Below are 18,704 nucleotides of genomic sequence, written 5' to 3'. Positions count from 1 at the left end.
CATCACGAGCCTTGACTCTTGGAGTCTCGTCCTTGGGTCCTGTACTCGGGGAGACACATTTACTTGTGTCTCGTATCCATTTCAGGGCCTTTGGATTATTGTTATTATCTCGCGGCAAAGGTCATGAGCGAACTATGGGGACCTATAATTTTTCGAGGTTTTAAAGGCTGATTAGGATATCATTTTAGTTCTGATTAGAACAAGAGTAGAACCAATTTTAGACTTTAAAGTGTACAAAATAATATTTTTACTTATTTCTGCTAAGTACCTACTTTGAAAGGCTAAATGTTCTCAAGAGACACACAAACTGTCTAGCTGGTAAATAAAAAGAGAGAGCAATTTTTATTCACCATTTAGAGCTTTGCGCAAACAACAAAAATCACCGGCTGATAAATGTCAAAGGGAGATTGTCAGCTTAAAGGAAGATGACCTTGACTTTTTCATTAGTTAATGAAAGATTCTATGAAAAATACTTGTCCCCGCCTCTTCTTTTGCCGCCCCCGCGCTGAATAGTAAGTAACAAGATGGAATTTTTCCAACGCACTTTGTTTGTTAAAGCGATTTTTTGCCGGCGGTTAATTTTCCACCTCGCGGTTTGCTACTGATGTGAAAGCGTTTAGCTCCCTATTTATATTTTCTTTGATGGCTTTACGAAGAAATAATTTGTTATTTATTTCATCCTGTTTTTTGTGGTCCTTTTATACATTATAAATAAGTATATCTTAAAGTTCATGAGACATAAAATAATCCTTACACGAGGACGAAGTACACGAGTCTTCATAAAATCGTAGGAAAAATTCCCGGATAGAAATATTTCTTCAACAGCTATTTCTGTGCACCAGCAATTTTGCATTAGAATGTTCCGGAAATATCTAATAAGTAGCATGACTTCAGCCAGCAGTAGCTAGCATTTTCTCGCTTATATCACTTCGAATTATTTTAATATGTTTTTACGTTGGTCCCCAGGGCTACACAACACATGTCTATATACCTGTTTAGTGCATTTATTTAGTAATCATCACATAGATTACTCTAAGCTACGATGAATAATACTATGTAGTTTGACGATTGCTAGATAAATGCATTAAAGATTATTATAGACAGTTACACATTGTTACCAAAGAGGCAAGTACATTGTTACCCAAGGGGTGAAAGCCGCATATATTTAATCTCCTTGGCGTGATTTGGCGCCTGGTGCAGCGGAAAATGAGCGAACGTTACATAGTTTATTGTATTTCCATAAGTTTTCGTTCACATATAACCGACAATACAATATTAAGCTATTACATACATTATTACCTTCGGCGGCTTACAGTCAGTTTCGTTTGAACACCGCCTTACGAAAAGACTCAAAATACAAATTTTAAACAAAGTTATTGACAGCTCTAAAATTAGAATTTGGGCTTTCAGAATCGACATCACTACCAAGCTACCTATTGTAGTACTTCCGTTGTTACCAGTTACTACCAGTGCTACCGTTGCAGTACTTACTGCAAGAGAGTAACTCTATGTGAATTTCCTCAGAGACCGTGTGTGTTTGTGTCTGGGACTCTTGGCTCAAGTAATTTCAACCATTCCACATCGATTCTGAATTCGTATGACATAGCTGCGCTAGAAAGCTGTTTATGTTTGACACTCAGCTGTTGAGCAGCAATGTACTACGACTTTACTGTTGTTGCCAAATCGCTAAGAATAAAGAAAAAAGAAAATAAAGTTTATTCAGTACCTGGACTATTTGCTGGAATGATTGTAGTTTGCAGTTCTGCCATGCAATAATCACAATAAATATAAGGATGTTTCTCATAATATTGAATATGGAAATAAGGTCACTAATCAGTTCTCTGATTAGTGACCTTATTTCCATATTCAATAAAGTTAATTTGTTTTTTAAAATCTACTTCTACCGACAAGATAATTAGACACACGATTAGAACTCAAACCGCTTTAATAATAAACCCCTTATCACCGGTGTTAAATAAGTCCCTATGTAAGTGGGGAGAGGATGGCGAGCATAAGACAAATTGAAATAATGTTAACAAATACATAGTAAAAAACATAACTGGCACTCAGAATAAAAACTGCTCACTTTGCTTGCACAACTTTTTTTAAAGTTTAACCACCTATTGCCACAAATGACAATGGGCACATTGGGACCACCCTCCAATAGCATTAAGACTAACATCGTTGGATAGGTCTTGTCAATAGGAATAACTTTTGCTATGACAGCTTTGTTGTCACAGTTGTCCGTTCAGAGATATTTGACTTATACGTTCCGATACTCGTCAGTTCATCTTACTGCTATTGGAGGCTGGACCACCCTCCAATAGCATTAAGACTAACATCGTTGGATAGGTCTTGTCAATAGGAATAACTTTTGCTATGACAGCTTTGTTGTCACAGTTGTCCGTTCAGAGATATTTGACTTATAAGTTCCGATACTCGTCAGTTCATCTTACTGCTATTGGAGGCTGGACCACCCTCCAATAGCATTAAGACTAACATCGTTGGATAGGTCTGGTCAATAGGAATAACTTTTGCTATTACAGCTTTGTTGTCACAGTTGTCCGTTCAGAGATATTTGACTTATAAGTTCCGATACTCGTCAGTTTATCTTACTGCTATTGGAGGATGGACCACCCTCCAATAGCAGTAAGACTAACGTCGTTGGATAGGTCTTGTCAATAGGAATAACTTTTGCTTTGACAGCTTTGTTGTCACAGTTGTCCGTTCAGAGATATATGACATATAAGTTCCGATAGGGGGTTAATTAAATATTTTCTTGGGAAATAATACACGGTGATTATTTAATTATTTATTATTATAATTACACTATCTACACTATCAGACGAGATCTGGGCATATTGGATGACAATAACTGACGATAAAAAACAAAAACCGCAGCGGTGGAGGTGTATTCTGCCCGTAACTTCTGTTACGTCGTCTGATAGTGTAGAGAGTGTAATTATAATAATAAATAATTAAATAATCACCGTGTATTATTTCCCAAGAAAATATTTAATTAACTCCCTATCGGAACTTATAAGTCAAATATCTCTGAACGGACAACTGTGACAACAAAGCTGTCAAAGCAAGGTTATTCCTATTGACAAGACCTATCCAACGATGTTAGTCTTAATGCTATTGGAGGGTGGTCCAGCCTCCAATAGCAGTAAGATGAACTGACGAGTATCGGAACTTATAAGTCAAATATCTCTGAACGGACAACTGTGACAACAAAGCTGTCATAGCAAAAGTTATTCCTATTGACAAGACCTATCCAACGATGTTAGTCTTAATGCTATTGGAGGGTGGTCCAGCCTCCAATAGCAGTAAGATGAACTGACGAGTATCGGAACTTATAAGTCAAATATCTCTGAACGGACAACTGTGACAACAAAACTGTCATAGCAAAAGTTATTCCTATTAACAAGACCTATCCAACGACATTAGTCTTACTGCTATTGGAGGGTGGTCCAGCCTCCAATAGCAGTAAGATGAACTGACGAGTATCGGAACTGATAAGTCAAATATCTCTGAACGGACAACTGTGACAACAAAACTGTCATAGCAAAAGTTATTCCTATTAACAAGACCTATCCAACGACATTAGTCTTACTGCTATTGGAGAGTGGTCCATCCTCCAATAGCAGTAAGATGAACTGACGAGTATCGGAACTTATAAGTCATATATCTCTGAACGGACAACTGTGACAACAAAGCTGTCAAAGCAAAAGTTATTCCTATTGACAAGACCTATCCAACGATGTTAGTCTTATTGCTATTGGAGGGTGGTCCCAGCTCCCATATATCTTTGCCCATCCTCTTTTAAAAGAAACTAGAGCATTGCTAGTTGTTTTCAGTTTCAAAACTTGAAGAAACTGAAACTTTACAAACTCGGGAAACTCAACCCACTCCAGTATTAAGTCTATGTAAATTGCTGAAACCATGTAAATGCCCTGTAATTATTGCTTAAACTAAATTGAACAATACACGTGACCTTTTATTTAATTTTACTTAGGTATAATAAAATTGCGAATGATTTAATATAAAATTTAAGTATCTACTTGCTAGTTATGTACAAGCATATAACTATGATAATTGATTATGCTAACAAATAATTGACAACGGTATATAGTAAATAAATATGTACTGTTATGTATAAAATCCACCGTATTGGCAGAAACAGCTTTTCCGCTGCAGAACCTTAGTTTGTTTGTAATCTACGGTACTTATATCTACTGCAATATAGATTAAACATATTTTTTATCAAACCCTTCATCTGACACCATTAATATCCAACTATCATTACAATGTTATCAATATGATATTTCGTAGTAATCAAGCACTATATCTAAAAATATGATGTACTTATTTAGGTCTTTGTAGGTAGCTAACTAATTTATTATAAGTATGTGTATAGGAATAGATAGCAGCGAATTCATGTCAAATGGTAGATATTTCAGTACATAAATTTCGTTAATAGAATATTAATAAAATAAACACTTACACCTTGTACTAATGTACTCTCTTGCGGGGTAGGCAGAGGTGCATTGCTGCACCCACTTTTCGACAGTGTTTATGTTAGTCGTTAATAGAAATACTACAAATATGAAAATGTTTAATAAATAAGTTTAACGAGACAGAAGTTACATAAATATCGGTGGCAACTTGGGAGTTCTCGACTGAAAATTCAATATTTCATATCCCGCTGCAGAATTGAGTTCCAAAACTAACGTGTTAAGGGCAAGCTTATTTAAAGAAAGAAAGAAACATTTATTTGACACACTGAGACAGACAAATAAATACAGAAAAAGAAACAACAAGAAAATAAAGACAATAATACATATTTTATTTAGAACAAACAAACAAAGGGTCCAGAGTGTCAAAACTAAAAATAAAACTGGAGACCTTTCAAGTATCAGTAACTACAGGCCGATATCACTGGGTACTATCCTCGGCAAGGTGCTGGAACGGCTTCTGCAGCCTGAGCTGGTGGGCCAGTTAAGAATAGATGATTCTCAGTTTGGTTTCCGTCCCGGTCTCTCAACGGATTCTGCCATCCTGGCATTAAAACATACAGTAAAATACTATACGGAGCGTGAAACAACCGTTTACGCATGTTTTCTGGACTTAAGCCGGGCTTTCGACTTAGTAAATTACAATTTACTATGGAGAAAACTTTACGAGGCAAATGTCAACAGTCAGGTGGTGGATCTGTTGAGATACTGGTACGGAAACCAAACGAATCACATTAGATGGGGCGACACCATGTCTAGCGAGTATAGGCTAGAATGTGGTGTGCGTCAGGGTGGACTTACTTCTCCCGATCTGTTCAACCTTTATGTGAATGACTTGATTGTGGAGCTGAGGAGCACCAGAATTGGCTGCCACATAGGTGATGTTTACATAAACAACCTGAGTTATGCTGATGATATGGTGCTCCTCAGCCCCTCAATTGAGGGTCTTCGTAGGCTTTTGGACACATGTGCTCGTTATGCTGAAGCGCATGGTCTTAAGTATAACGAGAAGAAAACGGAGATGATGGTATTCAGATCGGGGAAGGGTCCTGAGAGAGTACTTCCACTCTTTTTAAGGGGGGCGCCAGTTCGGGTTGTGGAGACTTTCAGATACCTGGGACACGTGCTCACGTCAGATCTACGTGATGATGCAGACCTGGAGAGGGAGCGCAGGGCCCTGGCCGTCCGCTGCAACATGCTCGCGAGGCGGTTTGCTCGTTGTACTGAGCAAGTAAAAGTAACTCTGTTTAGAGCGTACTGCCAGAGCTTTTATACTTGTCAGCTCTGGCTAAACTACACGAAACGCGCATACTCGACTCTTAGGGTTCAGTACAACGATGCATTCCGTATACTTCTAAAGCATCCTCGTTTCTGCAGTGCGTCAGGCATGTTTGCGGAGGCTGGGGTCCCTGACTTTTTTGCAATAATGAGGTCACGTGTTGCGGGCTTCTGGGACCGAGTGCGCTCCTCCAGCAATACCATACTGCAAGTGGTGAGTGACGACTTGAATGGTCCATTTTTAAGGCACTGGCTAGCTGTGCATCGTGGTGGGAACGTTAAATGACATGAACATTATCCAAAGTGAAATCTTATTATATACATATATATTAATATTGTCTTTAAACTTAAACTTTAATGATATTTACTTTTGTATCTTTTAATTTTAATTTTATAAATGTAAATGTAATTAAGATATGATATGGGCTTTTTACACCTGAAATAAAGATATATTATTATTATTATTATTATAAAACGGCACCAGCTCAGCATATGCTGTGGACAGTAAGGCCACAGCGCTGGTTTTCATAGCAAGACTTTTGAACAAAAATAATCTACACTGCAAATGACAATGATAGCTGGAAGTCTTTGAACCGACTACCTTCTAACACATGACGGAAATAGTAAGAACCACGATGCTGGTGATTCTCTGATGCGTAAAATTTGGGTAAGTAATACGAGGTATAAAAACGAATGGTATAACATTCACAAGATATACGCCCATATGATATAAATTTATTAAGTATAACGATCACTGTGCATAACAAACGAAAGGCATAATTACTAAATACATAATTTCGTAAAGAATAACGTTCAAAAAGTATAATTTCAATTGATATAACGATAAAAATGCATAATATTCATAATATATAACGTTTATAACATATATTCTACCACGGATATAATTATCATAATGTATAATGCTCAAAAAGTATAATAGATTGTCGTATAGTTTTTTTTAATTATTATTGACGTTATGTGGGGGGAACGCTCCGCTCCGCTTCGCTGCGCTCCGCTTTGGTTTCGACGAACATGTGCACCTAACACGCTCCTCCTCGCTTTGCTCGTCGTCGCACCTATCTTTAGGTTTTGGTACTAGGGGCTTTCACAGCATTATTATTATTGGGGCTAAGAAGAGAGACGCTCCGCTCCGCTTCGCTGCGCTCCGCTTTGGTTTCGACGACCATGTGCACCTAACACGCTGCTCCTCGCTTTGCTCGTCGTCGCACCTATCTTTAGGTTTTGGTACTAGGGGCTTTCACAGCATTATTATTATTGGGGCTAAGAGGAGAGACGCTCCGCTCCGCTTCGCTGCGCTCCGCTTTGGTTTCGACGACCATGTGCACCTAACACGCTCCTCCTCGCTTTGCTCGTCGTCGCACCTATCTTTAGGTTTTGGTGCTAGGGGGTTTGACGGTGTTGGGTTAACACAGATTATGGGTTAATACAGGTTAAACACAGATTATGTTATATGTTAGTATGTTTTATGAACTTTATACTAAATGATAGTATATATTTTAAACGATATACGTAATGTATGTTATACGAATTGATATTAGTCCTCGTAAGTATTATATATTTTGATATTATATCAAATGTACGTTATACCAATTGAATTTTATACCTTATGAAAATATAGATTTTGTTGTTATACGTAACGTTCATTATATGTTGTGAACGTTATTAATGTGAAATTATACATTTCGTTTTTATACGTCGCAATACGCACCCGTAAAATTTAAGTTGCTTTTGTGTCACTGACATGCTAAGAAGAAGCACTACACCATATTTATATTTTATTCTATGAGAAGGCGGAGTTCATGTACGTGGCTCTCTCGAGTGGATCCTTTGTACAACACCCCTGATACTCAGCTCAGCCTGCCTAGCTCATGTATAATGTAGCAAATGACAACTTAAAACCTTTTAAAAAAAAGTTGGCAATTGCTACAGTATACCTACAGCAATAAATGGAGCAGCAATGTGGGTGTTGCAATAGCTGAAGTCGCAACAATACCAACCGATGTTTCTACCTCTGCCCGACAGTTGCTCCAACTGATTCCTCAAGAGCTTCCCTTTAAGAAGTGCACCCCGGTCCCCCTGCCCCCTCGCCGCCCCCCCGGCTGCCGAATGCATCGTCAGGTCGACACGGAAGTCACAAACACGGGGTCGACGCCCCCGCGGCGCCGCGCTGTCCGCCAGTGCATCCCGATTGAAATTTGACTACAGCTCTGACTTATTAGTCTTTGAGGCACTGAAGTACAGTTGCAAAATCTCAAAAAATTTGAATTTTGAATTTTGAATTTGAAAAAAAAATTTGAATTTGGTACTATTTATAAACAATGGTACGGAACTTAACGGAACCTTTGTGCGCAAGTCCGATCGCACTTCACGTTCTTTCGTACGTAGGTTTATATTTTGCATACCTTTTATCATGAATATGTCAACAAATACCTGTATTTGCAAACCTTTGCCACTAATCGAAGCCGGGATCGTCAATACACTAGGGTGCACGAAAGAAACCTCCTCGAGTGACGTATAACCTGATCCTTGGACAGTCAGCGATTGACGCAAATATAACTAGCCAATCCTTTCATCACGGTAACAAACTCTAGTGTAGCTCTTGTTTTGGTCATCGACTCGGTAAAATCACAAGTAGTATTGTAACCCATTGCATCAACCGTTCATTCATGAATTCAGGGAAATGTTCAGAAGCGAACAGAACCGACGCAGCGCCCACGTGAAATCCAATATCTGGAATAGCTGACGCTGAAAATAGAATCCAGCTAGGATCACAATATACACTGGATAATATGCTATGTACAGGATGCATCTATCCCTGCGCATCACCACCCCGCCCCACCTACGCTTCCACCACCCTGTATACTATTGTATGCATATGATGGTTGTGGTCTTTGAGGTTTAATTTTAGTTTGCTAACGGCGTAGTGGAAACGAGTTTTCCCTTGATATTGAAAACAGGGTTTATTTATAAAATGGTATTGCGTTTTATAAATAAGTTGTTTACATTTGCTGTTTGAATTTTCCGAATAGAATAGAATAGATATTCTTTATTTGTACACAAAAACATGGACAAAAATTACAATTACGAATAATTTATTATTTACAAATATTTATTTGTGTTCATGTGTGTATTCTTCAAGACATTTTAGACATGGTACACAGGTTAATGTGAGTTCCAGTACACTTATCCAAAACCATGAAGTGAAACGCTCGGATTATCTAACAAATACACTTATCACATATAGTCATGCGCTTTCACATAAAGGAAGAGGAAATAAAAATAAAACCCAATACCTTGACATTGTTGTTGTTGTTGTTTGTTATTGTAAGAGCATGTGAACATAACACATAATAATGTTCATTTACGTTATAGCTGCGACCCTAGCTTCGTCTCGTTCAGTGACAAATTTCTACCCTGTAGAGAGTTAATGGATGCAAATCTGGCTGCTGTCAACAGACTGGGAAGGAAAACTGTTGTGTCTGCCCTCTACCCCACCGGGGGAATATATTATATGATATCAAGAAGAAGAAAAAGGTTAATGGAGATACTGAATATCGTATTCACGAGGAGTCTTCTTCAATCACGAACGGCGCTTTGTCAGAAACAAATGAAAGGGACTGAATGAACGGAGGGAGTCAGTTGGAACCGTGTTTGAACGTAGCTTAGGAATTGTTAGGAAGATATCCGCTCAAGTTATTAATCCTTTTCTATACGTTGCTTTTGTCTGCTCACGTAGTTCATTTGCGATCTGTATTTTTTTATTATTTAGAGGTAAAGATCACGAACTTGCATTTTAAGTTGATGGCCAGCATGTAATAATGTTTGCGTATATACTTGTAAGGTCAGAGGTAAAACACGTCAGTCAGTTACGATAGGATGTCTCCAACACCACTTTTTATGTATGTTGGAATTTGTATCAATATAATATATCGTGTAATAAGTGAAAAGTGTAAGTTACTTTTTTGCTATTCACTATATATGAACCGGCACGTTACTGCGCGTGAACAGCATCCGCGACAGAATACTGCAAATTCCACCAGTAAAATCTATTAGCATACTGAGCGAGTGAAACTAGGAAAAGAAAATCGAATTAATTTTTCCATTATTCCAGCAGCCAGCGGACAAAAGAGACCGCTAACTAAAAAGATAATATAAACTTCACTTCGGCCAAAAATATTTCGCGTACCCAGTTAAGTTTCGGACGTAAAGAGACAGCGATGGCCGCCCGCGTCTGTGTATGGTAAAGTTATTTTAACACAAAGTGTTATAAAAGATTCCCTTTGGCTTGGCCCAGTGCCCGTGGCGGGACATCGTAATGTAGAGAGCCTTACTAGGCGTAATACTTTTTGTAACTCCTAATACGTGCGTGATAAGAGTTGAAGTTGAAGCTCAAGTGTTGAATTGACGGTGCTATCTAGTGGAAAACTTTATATTCATTTGCGGATTTGGAGAGTATTGTAACTGGCTGGATGTGTTCAGTTTTGTAAATTTTTTAACAGTGTGCCAAGAATTTGAAGAGAAAAGTGCATTTGTTTGCAATTTTTACTGCCTACTTTGAACTGCTATAACTATTCTGGCTTTTATTAGTTTTTCTCTACAGTTTAATTACTCTGTCATATCAACTATCTGACTGGCTATATGCTATATAAATCAATTCCTGTATATGTTGTAAAATTACACACAAACTAGCTAAAACACTGTTAGGTGTAAAGAAAATCTGAAATAGGCATATACAGTAATAACTTATGCAAGGACACTGCAAAATTATGGGCTTCTCAAATTGATTACTTAATAAGAATAACCTATTTCTGTCTTTATAAATGCATAAGTACTTGACTGCAAAGAATCCAAAGTATTTTCCAGTAGAAGGAATCGCTGACCAGAAAGCCGAGCTGTCTGCTGGCGGCATCTAGGGCATCCAGGTCACGAGCTAGGTCGTCAGCCTCGCGACCTGCACCCTGGGACCTAACTCAAGAAAACAGGTAAAGAAATACTCAATTGCATGCATTGCAAGTAGATTCAGTAAACCAAAAAAAAACAGTAAATTCCCTGGCAATGAAAGAAATAAATTTCCAACCCTGTCCAGTCTGTCACCGATGCAAGTTTAACTGGAAAATTATTTGACCACGGGAGGAACCTCATAATATCCGAGCTTTTTATCTCATCACAATTGATAATTTTCTTTGGCAAAGCTTGTTGTTGATGATAACGATCTGATATACAGAATGACAAAGCTTGTTGCAGATTATAAATTTAGATATTTTTTAAATTCTTCTTTAATTATAATAATTAAAAATGAATTAATTGCACTATTAATATTTTTGTAACCTATTTTGTGTGGCTTAAATTGTATAAATACTATTACAAAGTCACTAACATTAACCGAAACGTGATTACACCTATGTATTATAAATTCTCCAGCTGACAGGCCTAAGTCCAAAGCAAACCGTTACATAATGACCTACCTCCACACAAAACACAGGGGGGTTACTCTAAATCGACGAAAGAACGAACGAAAATTGACAAACGATCGACGCACTTTATACAACGATATAGAGCCGTGGTTAACGCTGTATATTTGTTGTTCCGAAGTTTCGGAGCGCAGCGCGAACCACGGCTTTATCTTTTTGTATTAAACGTGCCGATTACGTGACAATCCTCGTTCGTTCGTTTGTCGATGTAGACAGTGACCCCAGTCCCGGCCTCAGTGGTGCATATTGATCCCCGCCGCCGGCTGGATGTAGGTCATGAACTTGCTTTCGACCAAGGGTGCACTCCAGACCTGATCATTTTGTTTACATGATACATATATAGTTATTTGTAAATACATAAAGGTGTCTATTAGTCAACGTCATGTAGGAAGTGATTCGAATCGTTATTCTATGCAAAATCTAAAAATACAATCCCTATACTAAAAACTTACTAAAAAGTAACATAGACAACAGCATAATTGTTATGTTTATGTATGCTTAAATGCTTGTACAATAAACAGTGAACTAAATATATAAATAAATAAATAGGCAATATTACGCAAATGCAATACGAGCCTACGTTTACTACACCCGAATATTATTATTATAAGGCCCTGTTTCACAATGTCTCGTTAGTGGCTACCTGTCAGATAAAATACATGCTGTCACTCTCTGTCATTATTTTTCAGACTGTGACAGCATGTATTTTATCCCACAGATAGCCACTAACCAGACATTCTGAAACAGGCCCTAAATTTAATAATTCAGTTGAATATACCAATCTAAAGAACAATAGCCTTTAAAGCTCGTAGAGTGGGTTTATGTTTTAAAATGGCTGCGCTATTTCAACAAGCTATTATACCGTCTTATGCTAGTATAGAGAAAATTCCTACGACTCAACGGAAACGCTTGATTTTAGAAAGCAATTTTGAAGTACTTATAATAAAGTGAGTTTTATATTTAACAGTCGATTATTGAGAGACCAGAGCCGCGAGAACAGGATTCGATACTATTTTAGAATCTACACAAACATATGGAAAAGGTTTCGAATCCTGTGCTCGTGGCTCAGAGCCGTTTACGTTGCGTATCGTCAAATGTCACTGTCAAAATGTAAGGCAAATGATGATGGGCACCAATATATGGAAGCTGGGACCAGCACCAATAGAAATGAGTGATACGTCGTTGAAAAGGTATTTTTTTGCAGAATATGAATAACGGAAGCGCTAGTCTTGATTTACTGTCCAATCAGAGTAATCGTACCTTGAAAGTTTTTATATTTTATTTCTGTAATTTTAATGGTTTTGTTAGTTTTTCACATTTATTTTTAATTTTTATAACAAAATGATCATATGTCATATAATATTATATTTGTTTATTATCTCAGTAAATAAAACCAGTTGAAAGTAATTTCTCCAATTTCAATAATACGTGTTTACGTGTATTACGCCCTAACTGTCATCAGGAGAGAGAGTGCAATGCCATAGAAAAATACTTCCTTCCGACGAATATATTTCAAAATGGACAACTGATACGGATTTGTCGTCATAATACTTTTTTGCTCACTTGAAAAGAGCTATCCAACGATGTATGTCTCATCTTTATTGGACATAGGTCCCAAAACGCCCATTGTCATTTGTTAGTTCCTCGTTAGTTCCAAAATTGGCATTTGTTTTCTCCATATGTTTGTGTAGATTCGAAAATAGTATCGAATCCTGTGCTCGCGACTCTGGTCTCTCCTGTGCCCCTGGTGGCCTATCAGATAACATCTCAGCTCTCATTTGACACGCGTGGGTTCATATCCTGGCACATGCCTAATGGCAATGAATTCTTTAGCAATAGGGACTTCAAGTTTGTGCAATTATGCTGGTACCTACGGTGTAGGAAAACCTACACATCTAGATTCTAGTTGAGTACCCTAAGTGCACTGTACTCATGAGCAGTTGGCTGTCACGTGAGTACAGATATCTATTTACCTATACAGAGAAAAGCGTGTGGGTCCCTTGCGAGTCACCTGTTACTACCCCTTCATGGATTACAGTAAGTACTAAGCGTATATTTTTAATATCTAGCAATCTATAATTTAAGTTCCTATTTCTATAAATATATTCACAATAATAAAACTGGTACTAAAATTAGATCAGGTTGATTCAATCAACAGCTCCTTAGAAAACAAGTACTTACCTAATCAACTCCAATTTCTATTTTTAGTCGAGCCCCAGATGTGATTCGGGTTAAGCCTTTAAATAAGTAACGACACGGAGGGCCGCTGAATACTAAACAGCTTCGGAGGTGTTTTATGTAAATTCTAGGCTATTTTCATATGGAGGTAAATCAGTTTGTTGAATATTACTAAAATAAATATTGTCGTAAAACGGTGAGGGTTATGATCACACTGGAAGTCAAGGTTACATATAAATGAGATTTATCACACCTGAAAACAGGTTAAGTTTGTAATGCAACGCTGTGATTAGCTGACTTAAACATTTAATTAAACTTATTTCATACCGAGCGCTGCAGTCACAGTTTACAATCATCTTAAATGCACAAAAGTTCCATAATTTTCTGATTTGATCTTCCATGTAGAGTTTCTAAAAAATTCTTTAGCAGCAAGTAAGTAACTTCCGGGAATAGGGAATCTCTAGGGTACATTACCGACATTAAGACAACCCGCTGTAAAACACAAGAAGTCTGTAACGTAAATTTTTGTACATACAAGTAATTATTTCCCGGAAAGGCACTTTTACTTAGAAACGGGCCGTGAGTTTTGCTTTTACAGCAAAAGGTTTTCCGAGAAGCAATGTAAAGAAAGTATTATTGTAATTTCTAAGTAACGCCCACGTATGTTTCATTTAATTAGTTCCTTTGTACGTAATCGTTGAATCTTGTTCATTAAATAATATCCTGGATAAAACTTCGGATACAGGGCCTGTTTCTCAATGTCTGGACCATTGACTACCAATGACTACCTTACTGCTACTCTTGATACGCAAGACGGTTATTCATATTGCGTTAATATTGTGCTCGAGTCAGAACCAATTTCAATTTAGATTTGGTACTCTTGTTTACAATTCGGTTTCACTTAAAATTTGGTTACGATTGTTTGAAACTTTTTGTATAGTGCCACAATCTTATCTGTTCCGGTGGCGACGTCGCTGTGACCGAAGCCAGTGATGCCATCGATTAAATTTTGCCTATTTCTGGTTTAAACGACAATGCATTTCTGCTATTACCTATTTTTATAATTAGGTACATTCATAAGTATAGATAAATAAAAATATAGGGTCGATTCTTGATGAAAGAGGATATAATATATCAAACGACATTTTGTTGTATAAAAAATTTGTCCACGGCGAACAGAAACAAAATTAGTTCTGATTATGTTCTGATATAGGTACTTAAGACATTAAATCTAGATTTTACAATGATATATGTAATATCTGTGGGTAGTGGGAATAACGAGATAGATAGACTTAATAGAAACTATTAAGTACTTAATTATTATTTATTCATTTATGAACACTTTATTATTTTCATTTTCTAAAGTAACAAGAAACAAGAGCATAAAATTAAAAGAAATTCAGACAATGTACCTAAAATAGCAATCCTTGATTATGAAGGGACCAGCTACATCTGTTATAAATCCGGGGACGTGATGTGTGTAGCAGTGGTGTTTATGTGGATGTGCTTGAGCAGCATGTGAGCTTGAGATCGCTATTTTAAAAACTCCGACTGTGTACTTTTAGGCGCAGGCCACCGTACAAAGGCTAATTGCCAAAAATCAATTTCTTCCAGCCAACCCTTGATACTCGTAGTGGAAGAAGAAGATGATGATCATTATTTCGTCTAAAATCACTGCAGGTGCGATAAATTATTCTTGGTATACTGCCTAAGGTATAGGTTCGCAGCTTCACTCACACCTGTAATCAAAGAAAAATAAAGATTATATACTTTCATCATAACCCATCCCGTCCCCACTGCTGGGGTACGGGACTCTCGAGAAAATATTAATAAAATTACATGTGAGTATATGGGTAAAATTATTCGTCACATTTGGCAACACTAACCTGTAACCGCTGCAACTCGTTCATCCAATTTTTCAAACGGAATTAAAGGCGCCTGAATACGTTATTCTTCTTGCATAAAAGCCAATATATCTAATATTACTTTTCTTGCATCACTTTTCAGCGCTATTGGCATTATTACACCCAGAAAATCAGAAAACAAATTAAATAACAAATTGACAACTCAAATAACGCACAGAGTATGAAATGACGTTTGACAATGACGTCTCGTTAGTACACAGTTTGACCACCGGAACAGATAAGATTGTGGCACTATACGACTTTGTGAAAGAATGAATGAAAAGGAAAAAATAACAAAAACTGTCGTGAATAGTGTCAAGTTGACACTATCGAAGCGTCTGTAGTCGAGCGGGCTTCAGTGATCGTAACTGATCACTGAGGTTAAGCAACAACTGCCACGGTCAGCCATTGGATGGGTTACCAATTTCAAGTGGTTCTTTTCTGGACGCTTCCGTGCTTCGGACGGCACGTTAAGCCGTGGGGCCCGGTTGCTGCTTCGGCAGCAGTCCTTAATCCTAGTCAGAGGCCTGTACTGTATTTTATTTATGTAGCCTTAATGTATGTAACAAGTGTATCATTTGTTGGTCTTCAAATAAATAAATAAACTCTTTCAGCACAAGCTTGCTTGTGTTGGGGTCCACCAACCCGCACTAGGCCAGCGTGGTGGACTAGGCCTAAACCCTTCCTTCATGAAGGGCTCTATGTCTCCACATAGTTCATCAAAAAGTTCTTTTGTGAGGCGGTAATTATCGACGAACTCCGCCTGTCCCATTTCCACTGCTTCATCCAAATATCTCACCATTCGCCGCAGATTTTTGCGCTTCCGGATATCTCTTCGCTGCGCATTGCGCAAAATTGCTATTCGTAGTGCTAAATAAGCCATAACACAGCATCCTTAGTCTCAAATACCAGTACCACACAAAACCACACAAAATCGCCACTCACAAGTACAAATACAAGTAATAAAGTTACTTTTTTCTTCTTGCCTTAGCGATTGCGTATATCCAGTATGTTCAATATTGACAACTGTCAAAATGGCGGTCAAGAGTACCAACTTGCGTTCGTAACCGAATTTAGACTAGTTCACCCGAAAACCACCAAATACGGTAGGCAAGGTGGCGCCACCATCGTGTTCCAGAGTGCCAAATGACTCGAAGGCAAGCGTGACACAATCGATTGCGCGTCGAGAGTACCACTACTGTGGGATAAAATGATAAAATATATGCTAAGTGCTGTGACTCTCTGTCAATATGATTTATCTCTGTCATATGTTTTGTCTCTGTCATTGTGAAACAGTATCTTAAATATATAATTATTATTAAAATAATAATGATTATTGTGATGACCATGTATGAAATTTACTTAAAATTGATAAGCATTGTTGACAAAATTGATAGATTCTTTACTTTGCTTAAGTTTCAGATAAATATTCTTACTGTATGTATTCCAGTAACAGTGTGGGTGGTTCTCTACAAAACGAGGCATTAAATAACAAGTGACCTTTCCAAGTTATACAATACTCAGATGAAACGTTTGTCCTTTGCAGTTTGTCAGGGGCAAGGCCGCAGGACGGATGGTGGAAAATTTCTGGAATACAAGTGTGAGAAAATTATTATTTTTCTTCTTAGCGTGCGTGGAACGCTAAGAAGAAAAATAATAATTTTCTCACACTTGTATTCCAGAAATTTTCGGCTAATCCTTATTAGGGCGCAGGACGGATGGTGGAAAATTTCTGGAATAAGTGTGAGAAAATTATTATTTTTCTTCTTAGCGTGCGTGGAACGCTAAGAAGAAAAATAATAATTTTCTCACACTTGTATTCCAGAAATTTTCCACCATCCGTCCTGCGCCCTAATAAGGATTAGCCGGTCAGAATACCATACTAATCGATAAGATATAATTTACTCGTAGAATCTAACGTATAAGAGTGACTGGTACACATTAATAATATTAAAATGAAACAAATCACGAAGGTCAGTTTACAAAATAACTATTTATAAATAAACTGTTCTATTCCATACGCGATAGCCTTCAAACTGGCCTGAAATTATTCCGCCCTACTGACGAAAATACATCCCCCAGCATGCCCCGGCCGCCACATCGATTGTTTCAGCGCCGCTGTAATCTGAAAATCTGGACTAAATTTAGGTTGTAGCTGCTGAAATAGCTCTCAGACATTCCAGCACTTGTTGCTTTGGGTTTTGACGTCATTGGGCTCTTTACCCCCCCTGTATGGACCCTGGGGGGTGGGGTGGGAGGGGCGAGGCATTGACGCACGTAGCACAGTGCTCACGAAATGAATGAGACTTGGTTCGGTTCTGTACAGGGCGAAAATGTATCAGTGACTTTCCCTTTACTAGTTTATTGTAACTTATTGTGCTATTTTGAACAATTATCATTACGTGAAAAACTATTCCTGCTGAAATTTCTCCTGTTGCATAACTACATTTTCTTTGAGTAGGTATATTATATCTTTACTATGCATAATGCATAACAACGCTGGAGAGATAAAAATGACTATGCGACATTGTTTTTAAGTACCTAAGTATATGCCTTGTAAAAAAATGACAATTCCAGCAATGTAATACAATTTCTGTATATTAGATACATTTCGATAAGATGTTTTTTCGAAATTTTAGACATGTCTCCATAGTGAATTTTGGTAAATAATATGTCGCGTACATTCTCTAACCAATGGCATGTCCACTAATAAAACTGCACCCTTTACTGACGTGGCGTAGGCCCATCACCTCGGCGACTGTTCTCGTCGGCCGTCAATGGGATTTTTGTTTGACGTAATGGGACATACTACTCGTGCGAATTAACTGTGCACCCGGCCAGCAAGAACCAGGGATCACGTCGGGGACGCCAAAGATAGTTAATATGACCTCTGGTTTTTGTCAGTCAGGTGCACAGTTATTTCACACGATAGTAGTTGCCGATCGGTTGTTGTTTTGACGTATCGATCTGTTTGCGGAGAGTTCTGGCTTGTGGCTCCTTGTGGCTTGGCTTCTGTCGTATGAACTAGCGCGGGTCAATGTTTGTGATCACTATGTAGTACCTATACGATATAAAGAGAGGTGAATGATTGGAGTTTTCCATTTGGTAACAAAGGAACATGATAATGATGATAGATATTATAATATCGTGTTATGTTCTTACTACATTCTAGCTTATTCTCGCGATAGTTGATAGTTTCGTTTTAAAAGATCGTTAAAAGCTTAAAATATTTTCGATTGGTAACACCGGGTTAATAAGTAGTAGAGTAGCCAGGTTTCAATAACTACCTTCCGATAAGTGGTAGTTACTTTCCTTGGTTTCATACGATTTTGAGA

The 18,704-nt window shown here is 37.8% G+C and overlaps 1 protein-coding gene across 1 annotated transcript; it reads left to right on the top strand.

Moving 5' to 3' along the window:
* Positions 1-5,268: 5,268 nt before the first annotated feature.
* On the top strand, positions 5,269-8,015 carry LOC125489232. Its single transcript, XM_048624418.1, has 2 exons — positions 5,269-6,009; positions 7,839-8,015. Exons 1-2 carry the CDS (start codon positions 5,269-5,271, stop codon positions 8,013-8,015), a joined length of 918 nt encoding a protein of 305 aa, XP_048480375.1.
* The last annotated feature ends 10,689 nt before the right edge of the window (positions 8,016-18,704 follow it).

The sequence above is a fragment of the Plutella xylostella genome, chromosome 12 (genome assembly GCF_932276165.1).
Source record: "Plutella xylostella chromosome 12, ilPluXylo3.1, whole genome shotgun sequence".
Lineage (NCBI taxonomy): Eukaryota > Metazoa > Arthropoda > Insecta > Lepidoptera > Plutellidae > Plutella > Plutella xylostella.
The sequence above is the reverse complement of the archived record's forward strand: the minus strand, read 5'-3'. Positions and strand labels throughout refer to the sequence as shown.

Bases quoted from the DNA above. Each gene is read 5' to 3' on its own strand.
- LOC125489232 (XM_048624418.1), top strand. From the start codon at position 5,269: ATGTCTAGCGAGTATAGGCTAGAATGTGGTGTGCGTCAGGGTGGACTT. The intron at 6,010-7,838 runs GTGAGTGACGAC...TCTGCCCGACAG, and splicing joins GCAATACCATACTGCAAGTG to TTGCTCCAACTGATTCCTCA.